This window comes from Eublepharis macularius, chromosome 11, assembly GCF_028583425.1.
Source record: "Eublepharis macularius isolate TG4126 chromosome 11, MPM_Emac_v1.0, whole genome shotgun sequence".
In the NCBI taxonomy this organism is placed as follows: Eukaryota; Metazoa; Chordata; class Lepidosauria; order Squamata; family Eublepharidae; genus Eublepharis; species Eublepharis macularius.
In genome coordinates this window covers 14,864,804-14,889,538 of record NC_072800.1, presented here as the reverse complement: position 1 = coordinate 14,889,538, position 24,735 = coordinate 14,864,804, and the positions used below count along the sequence as shown (strand labels likewise).

The following is a 24,735-nucleotide window of genomic DNA, read 5'->3' as shown; positions in this document are numbered from 1 at the left end:
GGGCGATTCTCCAGAATTGGCTTTTCTGATAGCCTTAATGCAGGGGCAGGATCTAGCAGGTACTCGGCTTTCTCACAGACTGTAAGAGCCCTGTGGCGCAGAGTGGTAAGCTGCAGTACTGCAGCCCAAGCTCTGCTCACGACCTGAGTTTGATCCCGGCAGAAGCCAGGTTCAGGTAGCCAGCTCAAGGTTGACCCAGCCTTCCAGCCTTCCGAGGTCGGTAAAATGAGTACCCAGTTTCCTGGGGGTAAAGTGTAGATGACTGGGGAAGGCAATGGCAAACCACCCTGTAAAAAAGTCTGCCAAGAAAACGTGGTGCGACGTCCCCCCATGGGTCAGTAATGACTCAGTGCTTTTACCTAATGCAGGGGCAGGATCTAGCAGGTACTCGGCTTTCTCACAGACCCATCACCCTCCCAGAGAGCCCTTTGCTACTCCCTGTCTTTTGTTCACTCATCATTGTCCCATCTTATGACCAGCACATTCCAGATCATGAGCATCTGTATTATAAATACAGTCCCCAAATCCCCAATACTTTGCAGCTGATTGTGCCCAGCTACTGCTCCTGTACGAATCGGCACACTCTCCCTTGGAGACATGAGCTGGTCTGTCTCTACAGTCCTTCTGCTAGCCACATTAGATCCCTACAGGATTTCCACACTCTACAGGACAGGTTGTATCCTCTCATCCCCCCCCCCCCCGCGTTTATTATTTAGATGTTAGGTGTTAAGTTTAGTGTTTTTACTTTCTCTGTGCTTGCAGGCATGCTTATATTCTTGTGTACCTCCTGCCATTTATCTGTTCTATTAGTTTCTCAATAAAGATTTTAATTTTATTCTGTGTTCTGCTTGCTTGTTTCTGGGAACCTCCCCACTCTGATATGAGGCTCTGCCCACATCTGAGACTCTGGTATACCTAAGCAGGCTCCCATAATTTGCCCAGCTACATGTGTCCATAGTTGACACACTGACGGGGTGTGTGTGTGCTCCAATAGTCATGTAGACTACTTGGGTAACAGTCTGGTCTAGAAATAGGACTTTCAGAATAAGGTTGGTAACCAGCTGGAGAGGGGGGCCTTGCTAGCAACAACATTACACTGTTAGCAACACTCTAGCATTTGGCCGAAACTCTGTGGTTTAACTGAATGCTAGGGAGTTGCTGGTGACATGGTGACATCACTTCCAGTCATGCCAGAAAAGGGGTTGCCAGTGACACACTGTCAGTTCTAGTCACACCAGAAGTGACTTCTATAAGTTGAGACACTGGCCATTGCCCCCACCTTGTTTCACTCCCATTTTTCTCCCACAGCCCAGCTAAGCGGCAGTGGGAAGGACATATTGGGGGAGGGACATCCCCTTCCTCCAGTGGGAAAATGGCAAGCCTATCCAGAAAAGCCATTGTTATGTTCATATATCTCTTAATATTGTTAAAATTTAGTGAGATGTAAAAGCAAGATGGTCAGGCTAACATCTCTCTCTCCCGTATTAAATTTACATCTGCACAGTATACAGAAAGTCTATATTAAGTAAAAAATGGTGTCTCCAAAGTATTCAGCATAATAAAAAATAATCCAAGACATGCAAATATTAATTTGAGAGCTGCCCTTTTCCTGCTATTAAGACATCATCATCTCCATCTTTCATGTAGGTGTTATATTTAATGCTTCCATCCAAGAGAAAGCTGGAACCAATCATGAGTTCCCCAAAAACGTCTCGTACACCATTCGGACTAGCATCCTGTACAGCCTGAGGACCGACCTCATCAAGAACCCGGTGTGGAAAGCCCACCCTCAGAACTTGCCGGCTGATGGGTTCAAATATAACCACATCTTCATTCCTTTGCAAGATATGATAGAAAGAGCCATCATTTCAGTGCACACTGGAGTCGACACACTGGATGCAGGGATACAAGTTCAAGCTATGCCATACCCATGCCACACCAGTGATCTGTAAGTAGCCTGGTTGTTTTGGACTTGGGGCTGCTTGTGATGTCCTCCTGAGAAACTGAGCAAGTGTTCATCACTTTCATCTCCTCCTCCCACATTTTTTGTTTTGTCCAGTGTGTCCTCCAAAGATAGCTCCTCCCACTCGTTGTATCCTCAGAATGACCCTGGCCAGTTCTACATGTCCTTAAAGGGGCAGTCCACTCACTGAATGCTGCTAGCTTTCCCCCTTCACTCCAGACGTTGCTATTTTCGAAACGATAGCAGGCTGTTTGGCTTCTGTTTTGTCGGCACCTTTTCTGGGAATGCACTTTCATGCCGTCCCCAAAAAGGCACTGACAAAACAGAAGCCAAACAGCTTGCTATCATTTTGAAAATGGAGATGTCTGGAGTGAAGGGGGAAAGCCGGCAGCATTTGGTGAGTGGGCTGTCCCTTTAAGATGTGCGGAAACAGCCCCTAATAAAGTTACATGGGCTCTGAGAGTGTGACTGGCCCCAGTTCCCCCAGTGGTGGCTGCAGAGCATGGCTAGTAGTGGCTCTAGACCTTTTGCCACTTGAAGCATCAGTGGCAGTAGGCATTCCCAACATGCCACTGCTCTACCCATCTCATAGCCTCACCCCAGTGGCTGCATCCACTCCCAGAGAACATAATCCTCCTCACCAGGGCTTTTTTCCTGGGGAAAGAAGTGGTGGAACTCAGTGGGTTGCCCGCTGAGAAAATGGTCACATGGCTGGTGGCCCCACCCCCTGATTTCCAGACAGATTGCCCTCCGCACCGCCGAGCAGCATGGAGGGCCATCTAAACTCCCCTCTGTCTGGAGATCAGGGGGCGGGGACACCGACCATGTGACCATTTTCAAGAGGCTCCGGAACTCCGTTCCCCCGCATTCCCCCTGAAAAAAAGCCCTGCTCCTCACTGCTTTATTGTTCCCGCTCTCTTTAAAAATAGTGCAGCAAACTATGCGTTCCTTCTTTCCTGTGGTTAAAAGTATACAAAATGATTACACTGTTTGTAAAGAGTTAATGTTTGGAGAAGGGGCCATTTTCCTCCTGTTGCTGTCTGAGAGGAAGAAGTTAAAATGGCTGCTGGAGTTGTTGCCATTACAGCTTTTCTCTGCTCACTGCCACTTGGCAGGGTGGTGGGGGAAGAATCCTAGATCTGTGCATTTCTTACATTATCAGTTACCATAATTATAAAAATGGGGTATTTTGTAATTATAGTAATTAATATAAAAACAAAACAAATTCCCTATTTAAACATCCTGTAACGAGTGGGGTGGGGGAAAGGATTTTCTTGCATTTTGTTTTACATTTTCATTTCTCTTTGACCTGACCTGTCTCCTCTCTCTGTTCTGTTTTCCTCATAAGGACATAAAGCGGTGTTCCTTATGTGGAGGGCAGAGAGATTGCAGAGTGTAGCCATTAAGTTTATATATACATGTGAGGTACTCCAATCCTGAAGCATATGGGGGAAGTGGTATCCTTGTAGCTCTTTGAGAAGACCGATATGCCTCTGAAATTCCGCTTTATGATCCGTTGTGTGAGCCGAATATCATCCCAGCTTTATCGAGTGTATTTTGCTCATTGCCTTTAGTTTACCCCACCAGGCTACCAAGTAGCAGCTCAGTGGGAGAGGCTGCATGTCCTTACCAGAGAAGAACCCTGCATAACTGCTGAGATAGTGGATGAGTCCGTCAGCACTGCTTATGTGCATGGCTGGTGAAGGGTCACCATCATTTTGTGTGAGCAGATGACACTGAAATTCTGCACTATGTCATGTGATGCGCTGTTGGCCCATCAATTGTTGTTAATCAACATGTGGCCCTATCTCTGTTGGCTGCTGTTCAGCAGTGCCAGCCGAGTCCTCCTTCCCACTCGATGTCTCATCGGCCATGTTGGCAACTTGAAAGTTGTAATGGTTAGACTAAGAGCCAAACTACAAGTGACACCTGACACAGGTTGGACACTTCCCTCAAGTTTTGGTGGGAAATGTAGGCAGCTTGGCGGAATGTTGGACAAGTGACAGTTGAAAAGGCCATTGGGCAGCAGTCGGAGAGCCAAGCTGCAAGACCAGGACGCCTACATTTCCCGCCAAAACTTGAGGGAAGCTGACAAGTGTCCAACTTGTGTCAGGCATCACTTGTAGTTTGGCTCTGAAGTCTGGGCAACCGAGGTTCAGGTCCCCACTTTACCATGGTAGGTTGCTGGTGGAGTTGGGTCAGTAATTCCCTCTTAGCCTAACCTATCTCACAAGATGGTTATCGTGAGGATAAGATGGAGGAAGCGAGACGTTGCTTTGAGTTCCCATTGGGGAGAAATTCACTTAAAATGTCTGAATAAATATCTATCTGCCACCCTTAATGTCCTTAAAAGATAGAAACCATAATTGTTTATTAAATGTACCATTTTAAATCATGAAGGCCAATGGGAAACAGTGTCTTCGTTGTGAGTATTGCTCCCTCAGTCATATCTGAGCATACCCACTGCAAGTGCTTAAAAGTTATTAATATTTTGTTTCTAACCATCCTTTAGGAATTTAAGAATATTTTCCTACTTACAGATTCCTGAACAACATTGGCTTCTTTTTCCCACTTATAATGATGCTGACGTGGATGGTCTCTGTGGCAAGCATGGTCCGGAAACTTGTTTATGAGAGAGAAATGCATCTTGAAGAGGTATGAAATTGCTGCCCTTTATAACCGAGCAGATCACTTAAAAGGCCTTTGCTCTTGAAGTTTCAGAAAACATGACCTAAGATGTCCAGACAGTTTTACTAAACAAACACACAAAACAATAACAGACAATTATATCACAATCTACAGCAATAATGTTCAACTGAGTTGTGGAGCTGTTATGGTCTTGCTGGTAGCGACACTCAGCCTAGGCTTGCCAGTTTCCCTCTCAGCCGGGGGCGGGATGAACCCGGTACTCATCTTTTTGGACATCTAGGAAGTGACGTCAGGGCCGGGAGTACTCCCATTCTTTGCGGTGAGCTGATATGGGCACCAAACGGGCCTAATTTGGCCCATTTGGGGCCCACATCTGCTCGCTGCAAAGTGTGGGAGCACTCTTGGGGCAGCGCAATGATGTTACTCCTGGGAGAGACATTATACCACCCCAGGAGTGCACCCTGGAGGCCTATACCCCACCTTTCCTCCCCACCAGCCAGGTGAGTGGTGGCAGAGGGAGGAGGGTGGGAGCAGGGGTTCCCCTTCCCCCAGGGCCAGTGCCAGGTTTTCGGGCACCTGAGGCAAGATACCTGCACCAGGGGGCAGCTTCAGGGGTGTTGTTGTCCACATGTGCGCGCGTGCAAAGCACGTGTGCACGCACCCAGACTGCATGATGACATCACCGCATGTGACATCATCATGCAGGGCTTCCCCATTGGCAATGGGGCAGATGGCTGCCCCATTGGCGAGGCAGGCAGCTAGGATGGCGCGCAGGTGGCCTCCCAGCCCTCCCACTCAGTTGCCCCGCATTGCCCTGGCCGCCTGGCATGCCTGGCTGGCCCACAGCTGTGTGCTGGTGGCAGTGGCACAGGGCAACTGAGTGGGAGGGCTGGGAGGCTTCCTGCTCAGTTGTCCTGCACTGCAGCTGCCAGCATGCGCTCCTGGCCAGGCACCTGTGGGCCAGGCACGGCAGGCAGCTGGGGTGGGACATGGGAGCAGCTTCCCAGCCCTCCCATTCAGTCGCCAGAACAGAAGTGCTTATAAGGATGATCCTTCTTCAGTTATGCACAGCCCAAATAAGCTCCCTCTCCCCGTTCTACTATTTGACATGTGGTTATTTCTTACGTTCCAAAGACCGTAATTTATTTACTTCATCTATTCCATGCCTTTCTCCTCCATTTTATTCTTACAACAACCTTGTGAAGTAGGTTAGGCTGAATGTGTGTGACTGACCCAAGCCACCATGGCAGAGTAGGGATTTGAACCTGGGTCTCCCAGCTCCTAGTCTGATAGTCTAACTGCTACACAATACTGTCCCTCACTGTCACGAAAGAAGTGCCACTGACAATTTTATCCACAGATGAAAGAAGCTTGCTTCTGTACCTAGTTGCTCCCCTTCCTTAAAGTTTGGAAGAAGAGACAGGCGTTGGATTATATCACTGCTTTTCTTCAATAGGGACAGTCGTTTATAATTTAAACTCCACCTGCCATGGTCCAAGATTTTAAGTGTTTTAAATCAAGAAAGAGAAAGAGTGTATGTTGTTTTGTGTAGAAAAATCACAAAACAGAATCCACTGCACAGAAACTGTATAAAATCAATAGCTTAGCACTCGTGGACCAAGATGGGGTAATTACCTCAGAGACCAGGATTCCTGAGAGACTGTCCCAGTGACGTAGCTCCTTCGAACGTTTACTAACTGCTGCTGATGTCCTAGGTTTAGAAGAGTAACTTTGTCATGATTGGAGCAGCAGCGACCTGCTGATATGGTATGACTGTCTCATGAGGGCAGGGGAGGAAAAGGAGGGAAGGGAGGATTTGGTATGCCGTTAGATACTGCACAGTTTAGAAACAATTATTTATTATTTATTATTATTATTTAATACATTTCTAACCCGCCCTTCCCGCAAGCAGGCTCAGGGTGAGGTACAGCAGTTATAAAAATATAATACAAATATTTAAAACAATTCATAAAACAACAGTTCATCATAAAATCAACAAACAGATAATAAGTGTCCCAAGATGGGGTCCATTCCAGATTCCTGCCCATCAACATACAGGGGGAAGGAAGCGGACAGATAATGTACTGCAACCCATATGTGGGTCAGCTAACGAATGGGCATGACATAGCCCTGTGCTGTACCCATATGTTGGTCAGCCGGACGGCGGACACTGTATAACCCCACACTTAGTGGGAGGCTGGTAGGAGGCTCAATGAGGATCTCATGCTGGCCTCAACCATACGCCTGGTGGAACATCTCCGTCTTACAGGCCCGCTGAAATGATGCAAGATCCTGGCGGGCCTGGGTATCCTTAGACAGAGAGTTCCACCAGGTTGGGGCCAGGACCGAAAAAGCCCTGGCCCTGGTTGAGGCCAACTGAGTCTCCCTGGGGCCAGAAATAATGTATTATCTCTGTTCATGCCGAAAGCTGTGACATTTCAAACTGGCCTCACCGCAATGAAAAGTTGGCAGGATCATTGTGGGAGGAGTAGAAAGGGTTGGGGGGGGCTGCATTTGACCCTGCTGGCCTCCAGTTGATAAGGATTCTAACTGTTGGCTGATAATCCCCCAGGAGCATTGGTGTGTGTGTGTGTGTCTGTGAGCCAAAACAGACAAGACACCTGACACGTGGAGGACACTTGTCAGTTTCCCACAAGTTTCCACGGGAAAAGTAGTGAGAAAGAACCTCTGTCAGGGAGAAGAGGGAGAATCTCCCGTCTCCCTGGCAGAGGTTCTTTCTCTAGGCATATCATCTCGTCTGCTTGACTCCTTCTCACTGCTGCCAGCGTGCTCCTGCACCCCTTGCTCCCCTAAATGCACTTAGGAGCCGAGCACGCTGGCAGCAGTGAGAAGAGCCAAGTAGACTACATGACATGCCTAGAGAAAGAACCTCTGTCAGGGAGAAGGGGGGATTCTCCCTCTTTTCCCTGACAGAGGTGCTTTCTCACTACATTTCCCATGGAAACTTGCGGGAAACTGATGAGTATCCCCCACATGTCAGCTGTCTATTTTGGCTTTTCGTCTGTGTGTGTGTGGAGACTTCTTGACAACCACTTCCTCTTTTGAAAAAGGAAGTGACATGATGACATCCTAGGAAGTTCAAAATCCTTATGATAAGATCATATATATTTTTGAAGTTCCGAGTATCATGGTGCCACTTCCTGTTTTGAAACAAGAAGTGGCATTATGATGGTCTAGGAAGTTCAAAAATCTCTTTGACTTTAACATAAAGTTTTTGAAATTCCTAGAGCATCATGACATCACTTCCTGTTCTGGTACTGTCCCATGCTGTTTTTACCTCCCATTTCCCTCCTGCCCCTCCATAGAATAAGACCAAGGACAGGAAGCATCACTGGGACGTCCCCTGCCATTGCCAAGTAGTTGATGACTCTACCAGTTGAATATCCCTGCTAAAAAGGATATGAAATTCCAGTTAAAGATGACTGTCATTATGCAGGGTGAAAGGAGGAAGCCAAGAGCAGTTGTCTGTTGTGTGCTGCTATAATGTATTAGCTAAGAAAGTGAGCTATGAAATAGGAAGCCCCTGATTCAGCTCTCATTTCTACCATGAACTTCTTAGGTGGTCTTAGGTAAACCACTACATCTCAGGTTCAACATCGTCCAGGGATAATAATATTGACCTACCAGACAGCGCCTGTGTGGTGTGGTTAGGGTATTGGACTTAGCCTGGCAGAAGCCAAGTTCAAGTTTAGCCACCTTCAGCAACCCAAGTTACCCCACAGGATGATGGCAATGAGAATAAAAATAGAATAGCTGTGTTTACCAACCTGGACTCTTTGGAAGAAGAGCAGAATAAAACTATAATAAAATGCACCATTGTTCCAAGAATGCATGTAAAGCTCTTCGAACACTATATGCATGCCAAATATGTTGTTGCTGTCACAGAAAAGCCCCTTGGGAGGCCAAAGAAATCAGTATTGGCTCATGGTTGGGAGTACTTTTAAATACTTTCGTTTCTGTTAACAATAATGCCATTCTTTTGCCCTGGCAGTATATGAAGACCATGGGCGTGCCCCCAGGCATCCACATTCTAGCCTGGTTTCTGGAGAACTTTGTTGTCCTTGGGATAAGCAGCTGTGCTCTGACTGTCATCTTGAAAGTGAGCGGCATTTTTGCCTACAGCGACTGCTTCCTCGTCTTCCTTTTCTTCCTGGATTTTGGGGTCTCGATTGCTATGTTCAGCTACCTGCTCAGCGTGTTCTTCAGTTCTGCCAACACGGCGGCCCTTTGTGCCAGTCTGATGTACATGATCAGTTTTTTGCCCTATGTCATCCTCTTGGTCCTCCAGAACCAGCTGAGCTTTGCCAACCAAACCTTTGTGGTAAGCATTTCTTTAGTTGTTCTGCTCTTTCTGCTTCGGAGCTGAAGGTGTCTTTGCCTCCTTCCATGAGTCTTAGGGCCAAGCTACAAGTGACGAATGACACTTGAATGGCAAGTGTATTTCTCCCTGTCCACTTGCGCTCCACTCAATCCACTTGCCGTTCAAGTGTCATTCGTCACTTGTAGCTTGGCCCACAGTTTCCCAAATCCCAACTAAATCATTTTTGTCCTGTATCCAAAATAGAAAAGAGTCCAGTAGCACCTTTAAGACTAACCAACTTTATTGTAGCATAAGCTTTCAAGAGCCACAGCTCTCTTCGTCAGATGCGATGCAAGGGCATTGCCACCTGCTTCATTCCTCTTCCCAGCTGGGTGAAGGCAGAGGGCAGGCATTGCCATCTAGTCCACTCCTGGTCCCAGCCGAGTGATTCCATCTGATGAAGAGAGCTGTGGCTCTCAAAAGTTTATGCTACAATAAAGTTGGTTAGTCTTAAAGGTGCTACTGGACTCTTTACTATTTTGCTACTACAGACTAAGGGCCAAGCTACACATGACGAATGACACTTGAATGGCAAGTGTATTTCTCCCTGTTCACTTGCCCTCCACTCAATCCACTTGCCGTTCAAGTGTCATTCGTCATGTGTAGCTTGGCACTGACATGGCTAACCCTTCTAGACTGCACTAATCCCTGCTAATTCATCCTAGAACCCTCTAATTTGTTCTAGTGTTGAATGTTAAAAGTCATCTCAAGACTCTTGGGTGACTGGCAACTAAAAAAAAGATCAAATAAATAAAAATGAATAAAATAAATTTAGACACTCCTTCCAGAAAGACTGCTTCCCTACTACTTTGGACTGTCTCTTGAAATGTGCAATAGCAGTGGAGAGGCAGTGTGTGTTCTAGGTTACACTGTCTGTCATCAGGCATGAGCAGTAGACAGACTGCAAGAGTCCAGTAGCACCTTTAAGACTAAACAACTTCATTGTAGCATAAGCTTTCAAGAGCCACAGCTCTCTTCGTCAGGTGCATCGTCAGATGCATCTGACGAAGACAGCTGTGGCTCTCGAAAGTTTATGCTACAATAAAGTTGGTTAGTCTTAAAGGTGCTACTGGACTCTTTACTATTTTGCTACTACAGACTAACATGGCTAACCCTTCTAGACTGCAATAATCCCTCCTACTCCATCCTAGAACCCTCTACGACACACACAAGTTCCTCAGCAGGCAATTGCATGTGGAAAAGATTGTGGAAAGGAAATGGGAAGTTCGAAAACCACTACGTTAAATAATGTTTTATTTCTTTGTGGTTTGTGTTCAACACATGAGAAACACTTGAAATTATAATAAATCAAAAGAACTCTGTTATGGGTGGGGCTTCTAATTCTATTGCAAAGGGGGGCTTTCAAAATGCCAGGGACTGGAGTGGGGGGGGGAAGAAAGAAGTATTCACTGGGCACACAGGATATTTGGTCTCCCAAACAGCAGCATGCAAGGAGAGAAACTGCAACATACAGAATTCCATAAGGTATGTCTAGTGAGTAACACCAAACAGAAGCGTTTCCTGCAGAAATCAATGAGAGCAGCATAAGGACGCATCTGTTCTCACCCGTGAGATACGTGCATGGGATGTTCCCCGTGAAAAACTACCCATGGGATTTGTTTTTGAACAACTCTTTATGACAGGCAATGTACTTTTTAAAAAAGAATATAACAGTCGTGCTTGTAAAGGCACGTGTCCCATTTGGTGTATGTCTTGAATTCGTTATGGGTTCTTGAAAAAAATCTTTTCTTAAAAAATGGTTTGGTTCTCTCTATGTTGACTACTGGTTCCCCTTTCCCATTGCGCTTGAATTATATCATCCCTGCGGAATTCCAGTGCTGAACATTCTATTCTTCGGTGTTTTGCTACCTCTCGATCCCGCGGTGGCCTTGTTTTGATTTCCTTGTGAAATAATGAGAAGTTGCTTAGCACCAGCATACTTCGCCCAGTTCGGAGTCCAGGCGTCCCTTATGACTGCCCCTTGCGAGAAAATAAATTACTCTATACGCTTCTCTGATGTTATGCATTATACTGCTATAAAGTGTGATAGATTTATATTTCTCTCCGTAAGGTTGCAACTCTTTCAGGAATCGATTGGCTATCCCCATGATGTTTCATTCTGGCAAGAATATTTCTGTTAAAAAGCACAGGTTCTGCATGCTAGTCAGGAGTCTGGACTGGGAAATCTATTATTTGGCTGATATGTATTTTTCCCTCTGTTTGAAGGTACAACCATTCATTGTGGTTCAGTGCATTTCACCCCATAGTATTAGTTCTGCAAAGCTTCCCATTTGTTTTGCAGTGCTTTCTTTCTACAACTGCCTTTGGGCAAGGAGTGTTTCTCCTTACCTTACTTGAAGGACAAGAACAAGGTAAGCTGGTTTGTAACAAAAGTAACCTTAATTTAATTTGTTTGGGACAGTGATATGGTCACCAGGCCTGCACCTGACAATCATGGGAGTCTTTGGTGGTGGGTCAGGGCCAGGGTAAGGGGAGTGTGCTGTGACACTCTAGGAATTCCTCAAATCTCTATGGTAAAAACATAGAGATTGGAGAAATTCCTAGAGCATTGGAGATACTGCGACTAGAAGTCACAGTAGCCCCACCCACTTTCTACTGCTGCCAGAGCAGGCAGAGCTGTGGGAGACCAGTGGGGCGTAGGAGATTGCCATGGTAGGCAACCTGCCCAGCCTAGACTGGGACAATTGCACACGCATACACAAAAGAAGCAACTTAGACACATGCATATAATTGGTTTGGAATGGAGCTGCAAGATTGCTGAGTGATAAAACTGCCTGGAAAATTCCTTCCCAATACTGAAAAGTCTTCACTGCTTGCCAGATCATTCCTGAGAGCCAAATGCTGGTTCTTGCCGTAAATGGCCTGGGATTGGGGTATCTTAAGAACCCCCTGCCCAGTTGTTGGTATCGTTGTCGGAGGCACCATTTTGTGTGTTTTTGAAGGCAAGGTGTGTGGCCAGGAGTTCAAGGACCTTCTCCGTATAGTACTTCATCCCCATGCCCATTGACCCAGTGCTAATTCTTTTTTAGGCTCCAAGTGAATCATTGGCTGTTTCCACATGTCTTATCTTTTGCTGGCACATTGCGGCAGTGTCTTCACATGCAAAATTGTACCAGGAAGACGCTGTTATTGCAGAAGACAGCATCTTCTCGCGCAATTTCACATGATAACAGTGTCTTCCTGGCATGATTTCATGCGCGAAGATGCTGTCTTCCGCGATGTGCCGGCAAAAGGTAAGATGTGTGGAAACAGCCATTGTTGTTGTCCTGGGCTTTATTTCATTTTGTCCTGCTCAGCTATTGTGGTAGCTCCTGCTTTGCTGTCTGTTAATGGTGGCTATCAAAATTTTAATATTGCCGATGCGCTTAGTGTTGCTGTGGTTTACTGTTTTTAATTGCATGTATAATATTTTTGTGAGTTGCCTTCTGAGCTTTGCCTGTGAAGCAAATTATATGTATTCAAAATAAATAAAATCTTGGTAGGTTTATTATTTATTCTCCCCTGCTCCTCCAGGGAGCTCAAAATGGCTTCCATGTCACTCCCATGTGCTCTCCGTCTAGGCTATACTCAACATTAGATGCCCCTTGAGTTTAGCAGTTGCATCTGATCATGTGCATTAGTATCATTTTAGGGTGATTGCTATAGTTTATTATGTGCTTTTAGTAGGAAAGCTCAGTATTCATTGGGACACCATTTGGCCAGGGGCAGCAGCCAATCTCCCATCCCCTGAGCTCCAAACCCTGCGGGAGCAAATAGGGAGCAGGAAGCAACATGGTTGCAACGTTCCTTCTAGTTGTACCCAGAAGTGATGTCACAACACTCTAGGAATTCACCAAATCTCTATGATTTTTACCATAGAGGAATGCCTTGAGCATTGCGATGTTATTTCCAGGCATTCAATCAGAATTCATGTTGTGATATTGTACTTTGTCAGGTCCCCTCCTCAAAATAATCCTGCTGGTTGGCCTCACTTGGTCTGGTTTCAGGTATAACATTACAATTTCTCTTTTCCTCTCCCCCGAGAACCAGTACGGTGTAATGTTTAGAGTGTCCAAATGGGATCTGGAAGATTGAGATCCAAATCCCCACGCTGGCATGAAAATTTCTGGGTGACCTTAGGTTGGTTATTCTCTCTCATCCTAACCTGCTGTGATAGACAAGAGGCTGTCTGGCCCATGAAGCTGCAGCCGCCAATCAACAGTGAGAGCCGAAGCTGGCTGGAGTGCTTTAAGAGCAGCATTCCTCTTACCTTTTATCGTTTGTTGTTAGGAATTCATTGGAACAACATTTACCAGCCCTTAGCAAAAGGAGGGCCCCTGACTTTTGGATGGGCATGCTGGATGATTCTGTTTGACTCCGTCATCTATTTTATAGTCGGATGGTATTTCAGCAATGTTATTCCTGGTAAGAATAGAGAGACACCCTGCTCCATCTTTCCCTTTTTCTTCTTGGTATCTGGTTATGTAATTTTCTCTTCCATTTTTCTATAACTGATTTAAGGTGGGGAGAAATTAAAAGAGTCTTTGATAAGTTGGGTGCGAAATAAAAAGCCATCTGCAGTGTCATCCTAAAAAGAGTTTTGCCCTTCTAAGTCCATTAACTTCAGCGGACTCAAAAGAATGCAAGTCTGTTTAGGATTACACTGTGCACCTATGAACTGGCTCAGGTTCGTATTCAGCCTTTACTCACATTTGGAAGCTGGGCCATAAGAAAATGTGGTAAATGGGAAGGCTGCAGTGTGCTATATCATTAGTATCAGAGAGGACAATGGTAGCTATAACACTAACAAACCACCTGTCTCTGAACCCAAATGCTTTAGTCCTGGGTCTCCAACCTTTTTGAGCCAGTGGGCACCTTTGGAATTCTGACACAGTGTAGTGGGGGCAGTCATAGAACAGCTGCCACAAAATGGCGGCTGCAAGAGGCAGGCCACAAAATGGTTGCTACAGCTTACCTTCAGTCGCACAGTGAAGATACTTGTGCAGTGGAAGCAGTTTCTACCAAAGCAGTCTTTTGAAAAATCTGCACAGCCAACCAAATCTCCAGTTGCCCATCGGAAGCCATGCTTGGCAAAAACCCCATCTGGCCATATCCACTTTCTAAAAACACTTGGCAGGTACCAGGGAAAGTGTCAGCGGGTGCAATGGTGCCCACAGGCACCACATTGGGGAACCCAGGTTTAAAGCTATATATCACTGTAGATCTGCTCTTCTGTTCGGCACTACAGCGCCTCTCTTAAACTTTTCTCCTAACTGAGCCAAGGAAATCCAGCATGTCTTTTGACCATCTGAAAAGAATGTTCCACTTGCAGAGGGCTGTTTAACCCATTCCTTTGTCTCACTACCATGTTTCAACCAATGGCCCATCACACCTTTGTCACAACTTTTCTCCCCTCTCCCCTCAGTTTTGAGGTGTGACATGTTTTATAGATGATGCTGTATTACTTCCTGACTCTATTGCATTGCTTTGAATGGAATGTCTATCCCAGTGTGGGTTCAGTTATGCAGCCTTTACAATTAATTTATCCACAATTAGAACTGCGTTGAGACATGTATGTCGTGTTGGGAACAAATTAATTAGACTCTTGATAGTCTGTGCCTGGGATAGTCCTGCCTTCATATCCTCTTGCCACTTGCAATGAATTTCAATAAAGATGGCCTCTTGTCCAATAATTTCTGGTGGAGGACAGCTGGGGTAAGAGCTACATATGGTTATACATAATGTACATGCCTTATTTATATCTGAAAACATACACACAAGTATTTGATTCCATTCTTGTATCTGACTTCTAGGAAGGTTCGGGTTGAAAAGGTCATGGTATTTCCCCTTTACCCTCTCTTTCTGGAAGAACATGTGCAGTCTCAGAAGCAAAAAGCAGTCTTCCTTTAATCCTACTTTATTTTTTGTGAATGAAACCTTCCAGGGAATAGGTATGTGATCTATTCTTAAGTATTCCTTCCTTTTGCTATACAACATACTGGTTTAGTAGTAGAGACGGGCACGAACCGGGAAAAAACCCAAACCATGTGGTTCGTGGTTCATCAAATTTCATGAACCAGGCGAACCACGAACTTTCACGAACCTGCCCCTGGTTCGCGAGCTGGTTCGTTTGGTTCATGAAAATGTCACATCCGGCTCAGAAAATAATCACTTCCGGGCCAGCAGAAGTTCACTTCTGGCTCAGCAGAAGGTCTGCAGGAAGTCCATCCCTTGTTGCCTAGGAAACTGATTGATTGGCACCAGGCTGTCTGCAGTGATAAACCAAAAAACAAACCAAATGAACCGATCTAAAAGTTCGTGGCGGTTCATCAGAAATGGGATCTGATGAACCATGGTTTGCAAACCATGAACCGGCCTGGTTCGTGCTTAATTGTGGTTCGTATTTCGGTTCGTGCCCATCTCTATTTAGTAGTCATCTGCCTCTGTGCCTACTCCTGCATCTATAATTTAATTTTATTTTAAAGCATCTTATGGTTTTGTTAACTTGAAAAAGAATTGTTGTGTTGATATTTGCAATGCAATATCTGTAATTATTCCTCCTGATTAATCACAATTGCACTATAAGCTGTAATTGTGCATTATAAATTCACGTTTCTTCTATTTGCTGTGCTGCTGCCCTGCCTTTCAGTATCCCTTTGAAACATTTTTGTTACATTGTTCATTTCCTGTTATCATGAGAAACATAGAATTATGGAAATTAGACCGTAAATCAGCGACCCTACCCAAGTTCCTGTTTTGCTGTCAAGATGCAGCCGACTTATGGCAACCCCATAGGATTTTCAAGGCAAGAAACATTCAGACATGGTTTGTCCTTGCCTGCCTTTCCATAGCTAGCAACTCTAGATTTCCTATACAAGTACTAACCAGGGCCATGCTACTTAGCTTCCAAGATCACACGAGGAGGAGCACATGAAAGGAGTCGCAATGTTAGCTGGGAAGCTGAGTTTTAAAAGAGATCAGAAGGCTTTGTCAATTTCCCCGTCTCTACAGAGCCAGGGAGATCCCTGCTCAGAAGGTTTGTCTATTTCCTCTTTGCCTCTTAGAAGGGCTTTGCCTCTTAGCCTTAGAAAGCTTCTGGGCCTTTTGGCTAAGATCAAGTGTAGTACTTAATGAGTAATTAAATTGTGGGGTCTACTGCTGTAGTTTTCACAGTGATGTCCGCTAGCATAAATGGCTTTTAAAAAAGGCTTTGGTAGATAAGTAGAGTTGCCAGCTCCTGGTTGGGAAATTTCTGGGAATTTTGAGGATGGAACCTGGGGAGGGCTGGACTTGATGAGCAGAGGAATTTCAGTGGGGTGTAATGCCATAGAGTCCACCCTCCAAATAAGCTATTTCTCCAGGAGATCTGATCTCTGTAGCCTGGAGATCAGTTATAATTCTGGGAGATCTCCACCCACCCCCTAGAGGTAGGCAACCCTATGGATATGCCGTTTTGTTGGCCCTCCTGGTCAAGTTGGGGGAAAGCACACAAAAAGGCTAGACAAGCATATCACACCTTTAGGAACTTTGGAATGTCTGCAGCTGACCTGTGCATGCAGTTCCCATGTGTGCCTGCACAGAAGACCATTCGATGAACAACACAGGTAAGTGCAACCCTGTTTTAGTCACTTTCTGATACAGGAATTTTGGACTGCGGGGGCTGCTGGTCTGATAATGCATAGCTGTTCTTGTGTTCTTACAAGGTATTGCACTTGGCTTCTAGTGTGGATAACAGCTTTTCAACTCCTATAGCAGCTGCCACATTACATGAACGGGGCAAACCCTCCAGGTTGTAAGGAGGAACCATATGTAAGCTCTTGCCATTTTCAGTTGTGTGAGAGACGGCACAGTCTGGCTGAGATCTAAAAATCTGGCACAGTTTAAAAAATCCTGCTGCTAAAGAAAAAAAATCAGTTTTATTCAAAAGAATGACAACTACTCCAGATTTATATTTTTTTCCCGCAAAGCCAATCTGGTGGTAACTGGTACAAAAAATGGCCAGGATGGATTTTTTTCCAGGCTTACTGGCAGCTGCACTTGCGTTTGATGTGACTTCATAAAGTTTGTGGTGTTGTAAAGTTCCTTCTCTTTTTTATTGTTTGAACGCTTTCCCATTGTGATTCTTGTGCTCACATTTTAATAACTCTCTTTTGGAGAACTCTCCCCCCTCCCTGCTCCACTTTCTGCAGCCAATTTTCTCATTTTCTTGTTTCTGTATTAAGCTTCTTACCTGTTCCGTATATGTTCTTCTGCTTAGAATTAGATTTCGCCCCCTAAGCATAACCCACTCTCCCTATATATATATATATATTCATTAAATGTCTGTGGACAAAGAAACACATGCTGCCCACCTCCACACTGTGTGATACGATTCCCCGTAATAAGACAAAACTCGATTTTCCTTGAAATGGCTCCCTCGTTTATACAGGAGGTCAAGGGCGACAGCCATCTATCTGGAGCTTTTTGTGTTGTTATTGCCTTACTTATGCAGCGCAAAATTCAAAAGCCGCCAGAGATCTGCTCCCTGCATGTAAAAACCTGCATGTTAAATGACAGCTTCGCTGATGGAGTCGGACTCTGATGCAGAAGAATATCATTCCCCCAAACAATTGGTTCATCCTCTCTATCTCCTTCCCTTCAGCTTTGCTTTATTGCTTGGGCTACAGCTACTCTCAAGTCTGTATATTGCCTTGAGTGTCTTCAGATAGACTGTGCAATTTATAAATATTATAAATAAAACTAATAAACTCCTCTTCTGGCAGAAGGCAATAAACTTCTTTACCGTTTCAGGGACAGTAGGATCGGAAGGCTCTTTCTTTTTACCAGTTTTGCATTATGCAGAAGAAAGACTAGACAATTTCTTGTAGTAACTGGTAGGTTATTAACAGTGCTGCCCTAGACAGCTTCTCACTCTTCTGAGTCCACATATTTTATGTAGTTCTTGTCTGGGATCCTGTACTTCTCTTCCAGTAGCACAGCATGGCCCTTTGTTCTGGAGCATGTTCCTCTAGCATCTGGTGCCAGAAGAACATTTTCTATGGAGGAAGGACTCCTCCACAATGGAGGATGTCACTCAACTGGTAGGCAGAACCCAAAACCCTGAGTTTAATCTTCATTTACATTCATCACAAGAAGTTACCATATCTTTTTGCTTGCCCAAATCTTTCTATTTTTTGCTGTTTTCAGGTTCCCTTCCAAAAGAACCGGAGAAGGGTGGTGAGGGAGAAAACCCAGTAGGAGTTACGTTGAGATCACTGACCAAGGAGTACCCTGACAGCAACAAGATTGCCATTAAAGAACTCAGTCTTACTTTCTATAAAGGTCACATCACAGCTCTCCTGGGTCCGAATGGAGCTGGAAAGACGACAGTCATGTATGTCCATTAATGTGTATCTACGGGACCATCTCTCCCCATATATTCCCCAGAGGACACTCCGATCAGGGGACAAACAGCTGTTGGTGGCCCCTGGCCCCAAGGAGGCCTGCCTAGCCTTGACTAGAGCCAGGGCCTTTTCAGTCCTGGCTCCCACCTGGTGGAACGCCCTGTCTGCTGAAATCGGGGCCTGGCAGGATCTACTATCTTTTTGCCGGGCCTGCAAGACAGAGTTGTTCTGCCAGGCATATGGCTGAGGCTGGGCCCCCACCGGCCTGGAAAAAAGGGGTGTATAAATCTTAACCCTCCCTGTGAAGGCTGTCCGCCATCCTGTTTTAAATGTGTTGTTTTTAATGAACATGAATTTTTACTTGTATTTTAATATGTTGTTATCCGCCCTGAGCCCGCTCGCAGGGAGGGCAGAATACAAATTTGAAAATAATTAATTAATTAATTAATAATGATAGAATGTTGCAAAATATCACTCTCTTGGTGTGATTGGTGTATTGGCAAACAAAGTTCTTTCTCTTCCCTGAGATATGTTAGTTCATCAGACTCCCCCCCCCATTTCTCTGAAGTGTTTGGAGCAGCAAGGAGAGGGTTTTATCCTCATAAAGACCCTGTAAGTGAGGATGAGAGGTGCTGATAATTCACCCAAGGTGATGGAGTGATCTTCATGGTTCATCAAGGTTTTGAATCTGCTCTACCCAAAGATTTCTTTTAGCAACGGGCGAGTTACCAACTACTCTTAGTGGAACTTGATTTTGTATATCCTGCTTCTTTATGTTCCTTGTTACGGTTGACGTTTTGTTTTTGGTGTATTAAACACTCTTTTTCATTCATTGACATTTAACTCTTCAACAGCTATACTTAGGAGCAGACATTATATCACGGAGATTTAGCACAGTTATTTCTTATACCCTTGCAGGATTTGGGTGGGTTGTTTCTTAGCTCACACTCGGTGATTTTGATTGTGTCTACTCAATGCAAGGCCAACTTTCTGTGTTCTGCACTCTATGGATTCATTCTGTTCTTGGTGAGCAAGGCATGTTAGTAGGCAATAAAGAGTTACCTTCTTTGTATTGTCGAAGGCTTTCACGGCCGGAGAACGATGGTTGTTGTGAGTTTTCCGGGAAAAGATCCACACTGTGACACTGAGAGATCTCTATCTTTTGGTGCTACACCTCTGAAGATGCCAGCCACAGCTGCTGGCGAAACGTCAGGAACTACGATACCAAAACCACGGCGATACAGCCCGGAAAACTCACAACAACCATAGTTACCTTCTTCTTTAGAAGAAGAGAGGGCCAAAACACAGAAAATTTCATATCCTTTCCATTTCTCCAGTGAGCTCAGAGCTGAACCGCACAAGATGAATTAGATGTGAAGAGCATGTGTTGGGCCCCACAAGCTTCCCTGGAAGGGGTATTCCCCCCCCCCCTCCAAGCTCCTGGAGGAAAACTGAGTCAAGTGGATTTTCTTACAAAGAACAGCCACTCAGCTGGAGACATTCTCTTTTTCAAAAATCTGCTCAGCTTGGTTTTCCTTCAGGAGCTCAGAGACATGGTGTGTGTGTGTGTGTGGGGGGGCCGAGAGAGAGAGAGAGAGAGAGAGAGAGAGAGAGAGAGAGAGAGAGAGAGAATCCATGATGCAATTCCCTGCTGGGAGAAGAAGAATGGGAGGGACGAGGTTTCTCACTTGCTCGCAAAACACCTCTGCTTTTTTCTGCCTCCTGTTTTGTCGTTCCCTACCCGCCCCCATCCCCGTCCTGGAGGATTTTTGAAAGAGAGAGAGAGAGTGTGTGTGAGAAAGTTCCTCCAGGCCATTTCCACACTGCTCACCTTCATCCAAAACGGGGTGCAATGTTGCGTTTTTTCCACAACGTTGTGCCCCATTCCGGATGAAAGTTTGTAGTGTGGAAACGGCCCCAGTTGCAATTCTTCCCAGCTAAGAATCACATTGAGTGGCTGGTGTTTTTTTTTTAAAGACTACGTTTCTCAGGGATCCTTGCAAGACCTGACACATGCTGGTGCGTCTTGTGCAGTTCCACTCTCAGAGCACCAAGGACGTAGCTGAATGTATCTGCTGTGCATACAACTCTTTTCATGCAAAAGGCCCCAGGTTCAATCTTTAGTACCTCCATTTAAAAGGATCTGGTAGCAGTTGATGGGAAAGACTTTGGGAGAGCTGCTGCCAATCTGAGTAGATCAATGCCCTGACTTGGTATAATGACTATAAATCCAGGAAGAAAATCCAACAGGTAAGTCTCTTGTAATGCATACATTCCTGTTAGTTGCGTCTGTCTCTTTTCCTTTTATTGCAACGTTGCAGGTATCAGCGCCATCTCCGGGTGATAGGGATACTTTGTACTAAATACGGTAAATTTTGCTGTGGACAAGATCCATGCCCCTGAGGAAGTCCTTTGGGACAAAATCTACGTCATCTAATAGCCGGCCCCAGTGTGGGCTTGGAATGCTTTGAATACCGTCAGCTGTCCGCCGGAATATCTGCAATAAAAGGAAAAGAGGCAGATGCAACTAACACGAATGTGTGCGTTATAAGAGACTTACCTGTTGGATTTTGTTCCCGCATTTATAGTCATGATACCTCTGTTTTGGAGATGCAATAACTATTTGAATTTGTATGAATTGTGTTCTGTATGAATTGTTATTCATGATAGGATGGTTTGTATTACTTGAGAATTTGTATATTACATGTATTTATTGTAAGCTGAAAATAGCACTTTAACATTTGGGAATCTAGTATTTGATAAACATTCTCTCGTAGTTGAGCAGACAGAATTATTATTGGTGTGCCTTTCCCCGGGTGAGGGTTTCCCTCTCTGATAGTTTGTCGGCTTTTGCCAGGAGTGCCTTTGTTTTTTGATATTCTGACTTGGTATAAAGCAGCTTAATGCATTCAATGGTACGGTTATCCTGTTTTGTCTTGCAATTTAGAACAGGCGGAGAGATGAAGCTGAGTTGCCCATCATAGATCATAGCGAGCATCATCGTTAAGGAGGGTTTCCCCAGGGAATCTGGTCTTCCCAAAGCAAGTCTGACTTTATGGTCACTGCACTGTTCAAATTTCCCCTGTTTTTGAGGAACGAGACCTTCCAGAGGGAAGCATCTTCTCTTGGGGTTTTGGCTCCACCTTCAACTGCAGGGGTGCTTTGCTGTTCAGATGAAGGGTCGAGCTAGACGTGCAGGTTTTTAAAGAGTTGGGTCTGGGGAACCCAGTTCCCTGCAGCCACACAGCAGTTTGGGTTCCTCAAACTGCTATTTAAAAGTAAAGGAGAGCCCAAAAAGCTTCAGAACACCTCTGCAGGGGGAGGAAGGGCAGGATAAAGCCTAACTCTCCTCTTCCGTCAAGCCATTTCCCTGTGTCACAGTAGCATGGGAGAGAAGTTTTCCCCTGTTTTTTCTGCTACACGTGGAGTAGTCTGTGCATGTGAAGCAGTAAAAACAGGGGGAAACCCTCCCCCATGCTATTGTGACTCAGAGCCAAGCTACAAGTGACGCCTTACACAGGTTGAACACTTGTCAGCTTCCCTCAAGTTTTGATGGGAAATGTAGGCGTCCTGGTTTTACAGCTTGGCTCTCCATTACAGCTGCAAGACCAGGATGCCTACATTTCCCATCAGAACTTGAGGGAAGCTGACAAGTGTCCAACCTGTGTCAGGCGTCACTTGTAGCTTGCCTCTCAGGGAAGCAGCTTGAGTGGAGAGGGAGGAGCCATTCTGAGGCTGTTTGGCTCTTCTTTATTTTTTAACAGCCTTTTCCCAAAGCTACTATGTGGCTGCAGGAAACTTGAGTTTGGCCTGGGGAACCCAGACCCAATTCTTACTAAACCTGAACATCTAGCTTGACCCTAATTTTTTTTCCTCTCTCCAGCATCCCCAATTTCTTGCAAAGGAAATACCTTTTATTTTTCTTCGAAACAGAGATGCGTAATTATTTTCTGTTTTATATACTTTTAAAATTCATATGCTTTAAAAACGATCGCTTCAGTTTTCTACTTTTCATTTTTGCCTTTGTATGTTTGCTTTTCTTGTGTAAGCATGTTGCACGATATATCCAGTTTGTGTATAATATCCAGTATAATCTCCATCTGGGCTGCATTTCACATATAAAGCAGATTTATTTTGATACACAAAACGTGTACATTTTAGGAGGAAAATGTGTTGTAAGGAAATACAAAATAATCACTAATTCACTTTGCACAAGGCAGAGATGAAATCAGAACAGATACTTCTAGGTCAAAACAGCAAGGATGAGAAATTTAAAATGATTCCTACTGGGGAGGCTCTTTTTCTTGCTTCCTCATACACAGCTGGTGAGCAGGTCTCTTAATTTCTTAGACTTGCAGGCTTTGTGCTTGGGGGATATAATGAAGGAAAAAGCGAGAAGTTATAACCGGGATGAAAAATCCCTCCTAGACACATTTTTTAGTAGTTTCATTAAAAAGTTAATATCATTTCTTATTTTTGTATTAATGAAATATTTAAAAAATCTTTTCTCCCCCCTCCCCACTACATCTCCCAAGGCACATAAATTACTAATAAGAATGAGCTGGGTACCGGATTTATTCTGCTTGATTAACATTCCCGCCAGCTACAGATACGTGATTGCCTAATGGGAATGCAACCACTGATCTAACCCTTTAAATACCTGCCACTAGGAAGCTTAAGGAACAGTAGACATGGACTGCCCAATGAAATACTATTCCTGAATCATGGAAATGAGCTGCTGCCATCTCAAGCAATTGTGCTAGAAATTTTGGGATTCTGACAGCTGTTCTAAATCAGTTCTGCATTGAAGAATCCCCAACATGGAAAAAAAAACACTTCACGGATAAGCTGCAGTAAGGTAGCAGTGCAATATGGTTCCCTGTATAGACAAAATGACAAAGTGTCTGAAAGGTTAACCCATTGGTTATTTATTTATTTATTTATTTAGTTTATAAGCCACACTTTTGCTGAGACTCAAGGCAGATTATACAAAATCTAAAAAAAACAATTCAGTCAAATAGTGCAAGGCATTCAATGAATTATGCAACAAGATTAGGATTATAGAATTAGAAAACAATGGAAACAAAAAACTAAGACACAATATAATGTAGACTCTGGGTTACAAATTGGTAGAAGGCAATGCAGTAAAAGCAAAGTGACACACAGCAACATTGCAATCGTCTACAATTCTTTTCTCTTATAAAAACATCCTCCCGAGTTCTCCCACTACACCATAGTTTTAATTCATTTATAAAAATGCCCTCTTGAACATTTGTTTATCACATTCTGTGGGAGCTTTCCTGATCTGAGGCCAACTGTTCCAGAAAGAGGGAGCCACAACAGTGAATTCATGTGTCAGGGTCTTTGCTGATCCTACCCATTTGCATGATGACTGTTTCAGCAGGCTTTGCACAGGTGAGTAAAGCTCACATGGTGGAACAAAGCAGGAGAGGTGGTCCTGCAGGTATGTGGGACTCAGCCCATGAATGGCTTTGTAGGTGATGACTAGGGGTGAGCGATTCAGGTTTCCGATACGGGATAAATACCTGAATCGGATCAGATTTGTAAAGATTCGGGATTTCCGAATTGGACCCAGCGTGCTGCCCCCAATTCCGAAATGCCGAATCAAAGCTTTGCACCATTTCGGGAAACTTTGGGGTGCTTTCAAGCCCCACGGTTGCTCCAGCTGACTGGTGGAGGAGGATCCCCCACCCGCCGGCCAGCTGAAGTTTAAAGTGCCCTTTCCATGCCGCTTGCAAGGAAGGGCCCTTCCAATGCTTCAGCTGGCTGGCAGGGCGGATCTGTTCAGGAGGTTCTTTCCTCCAACAAAAGGAGCCCATGAGCCATGCTGTTCTGAGCATCTTGTATCTGCTCATAGAAAGCACCTTTCCTAGCAGGACAAGTCCATGGGATCAACCCCATTTTTGCTTCTTTTCACATACCTCTGAAAGACAGGAAAATGAGATGAGATAACAAAAATGGGACTCCCATTGAGCTCAGCCTTACTTTTAAACCGATCCATTTAGTTGGACAGTTTGTCTTATCAGATCTCAAGTTACATAATGGCTTAGGCTGTGGCAAATGTTACTGGGTTTCCATCCAACGCAGTTACTTTCAGTCTTTTGTTCTCAGTGCAGAGGTGTTTTTTTTTGTGTTTGGCCATCAGCTCAAACTCCCAAGCACTACACAATTTATTTACTTCTATTCCGCCCTCCCCATGAAGGGCTCAGGGCGGATTACAACATATTAAAACACATCAATGTATACAGTTAAAAACCATAAATAGATTGATAAAATCATAGTATATTATGAGTATACTACTCATTTGGCTTCAAAGTGTGTCAACGGAACTACTTCAC

At 44.7% G+C, this 24,735-nt stretch overlaps 1 protein-coding gene across 1 annotated transcript in view; it reads left to right on the top strand.

The window, feature by feature from the left end:
- Positions 1–24,735, top strand: part of ABCA13 (ATP binding cassette subfamily A member 13) — a 345,676-nt gene that overhangs the window by 132,645 nt on the left and 188,296 nt on the right. The window contains exons 29-35 of the mRNA XM_054991725.1: positions 1,648–1,948; positions 4,504–4,618; positions 8,625–8,954; positions 11,296–11,365; positions 13,284–13,418; positions 14,807–14,944; positions 18,180–18,366. Of these exons, the coding sequence (XP_054847700.1) occupies positions 1,648–1,948; positions 4,504–4,618; positions 8,625–8,954; positions 11,296–11,365; positions 13,284–13,418; positions 14,807–14,944; positions 18,180–18,366 (1,276 nt within the window). The remainder of the gene's footprint in view (positions 1–1,647; positions 1,949–4,503; positions 4,619–8,624; positions 8,955–11,295; positions 11,366–13,283; positions 13,419–14,806; positions 14,945–18,179; positions 18,367–24,735) is intronic.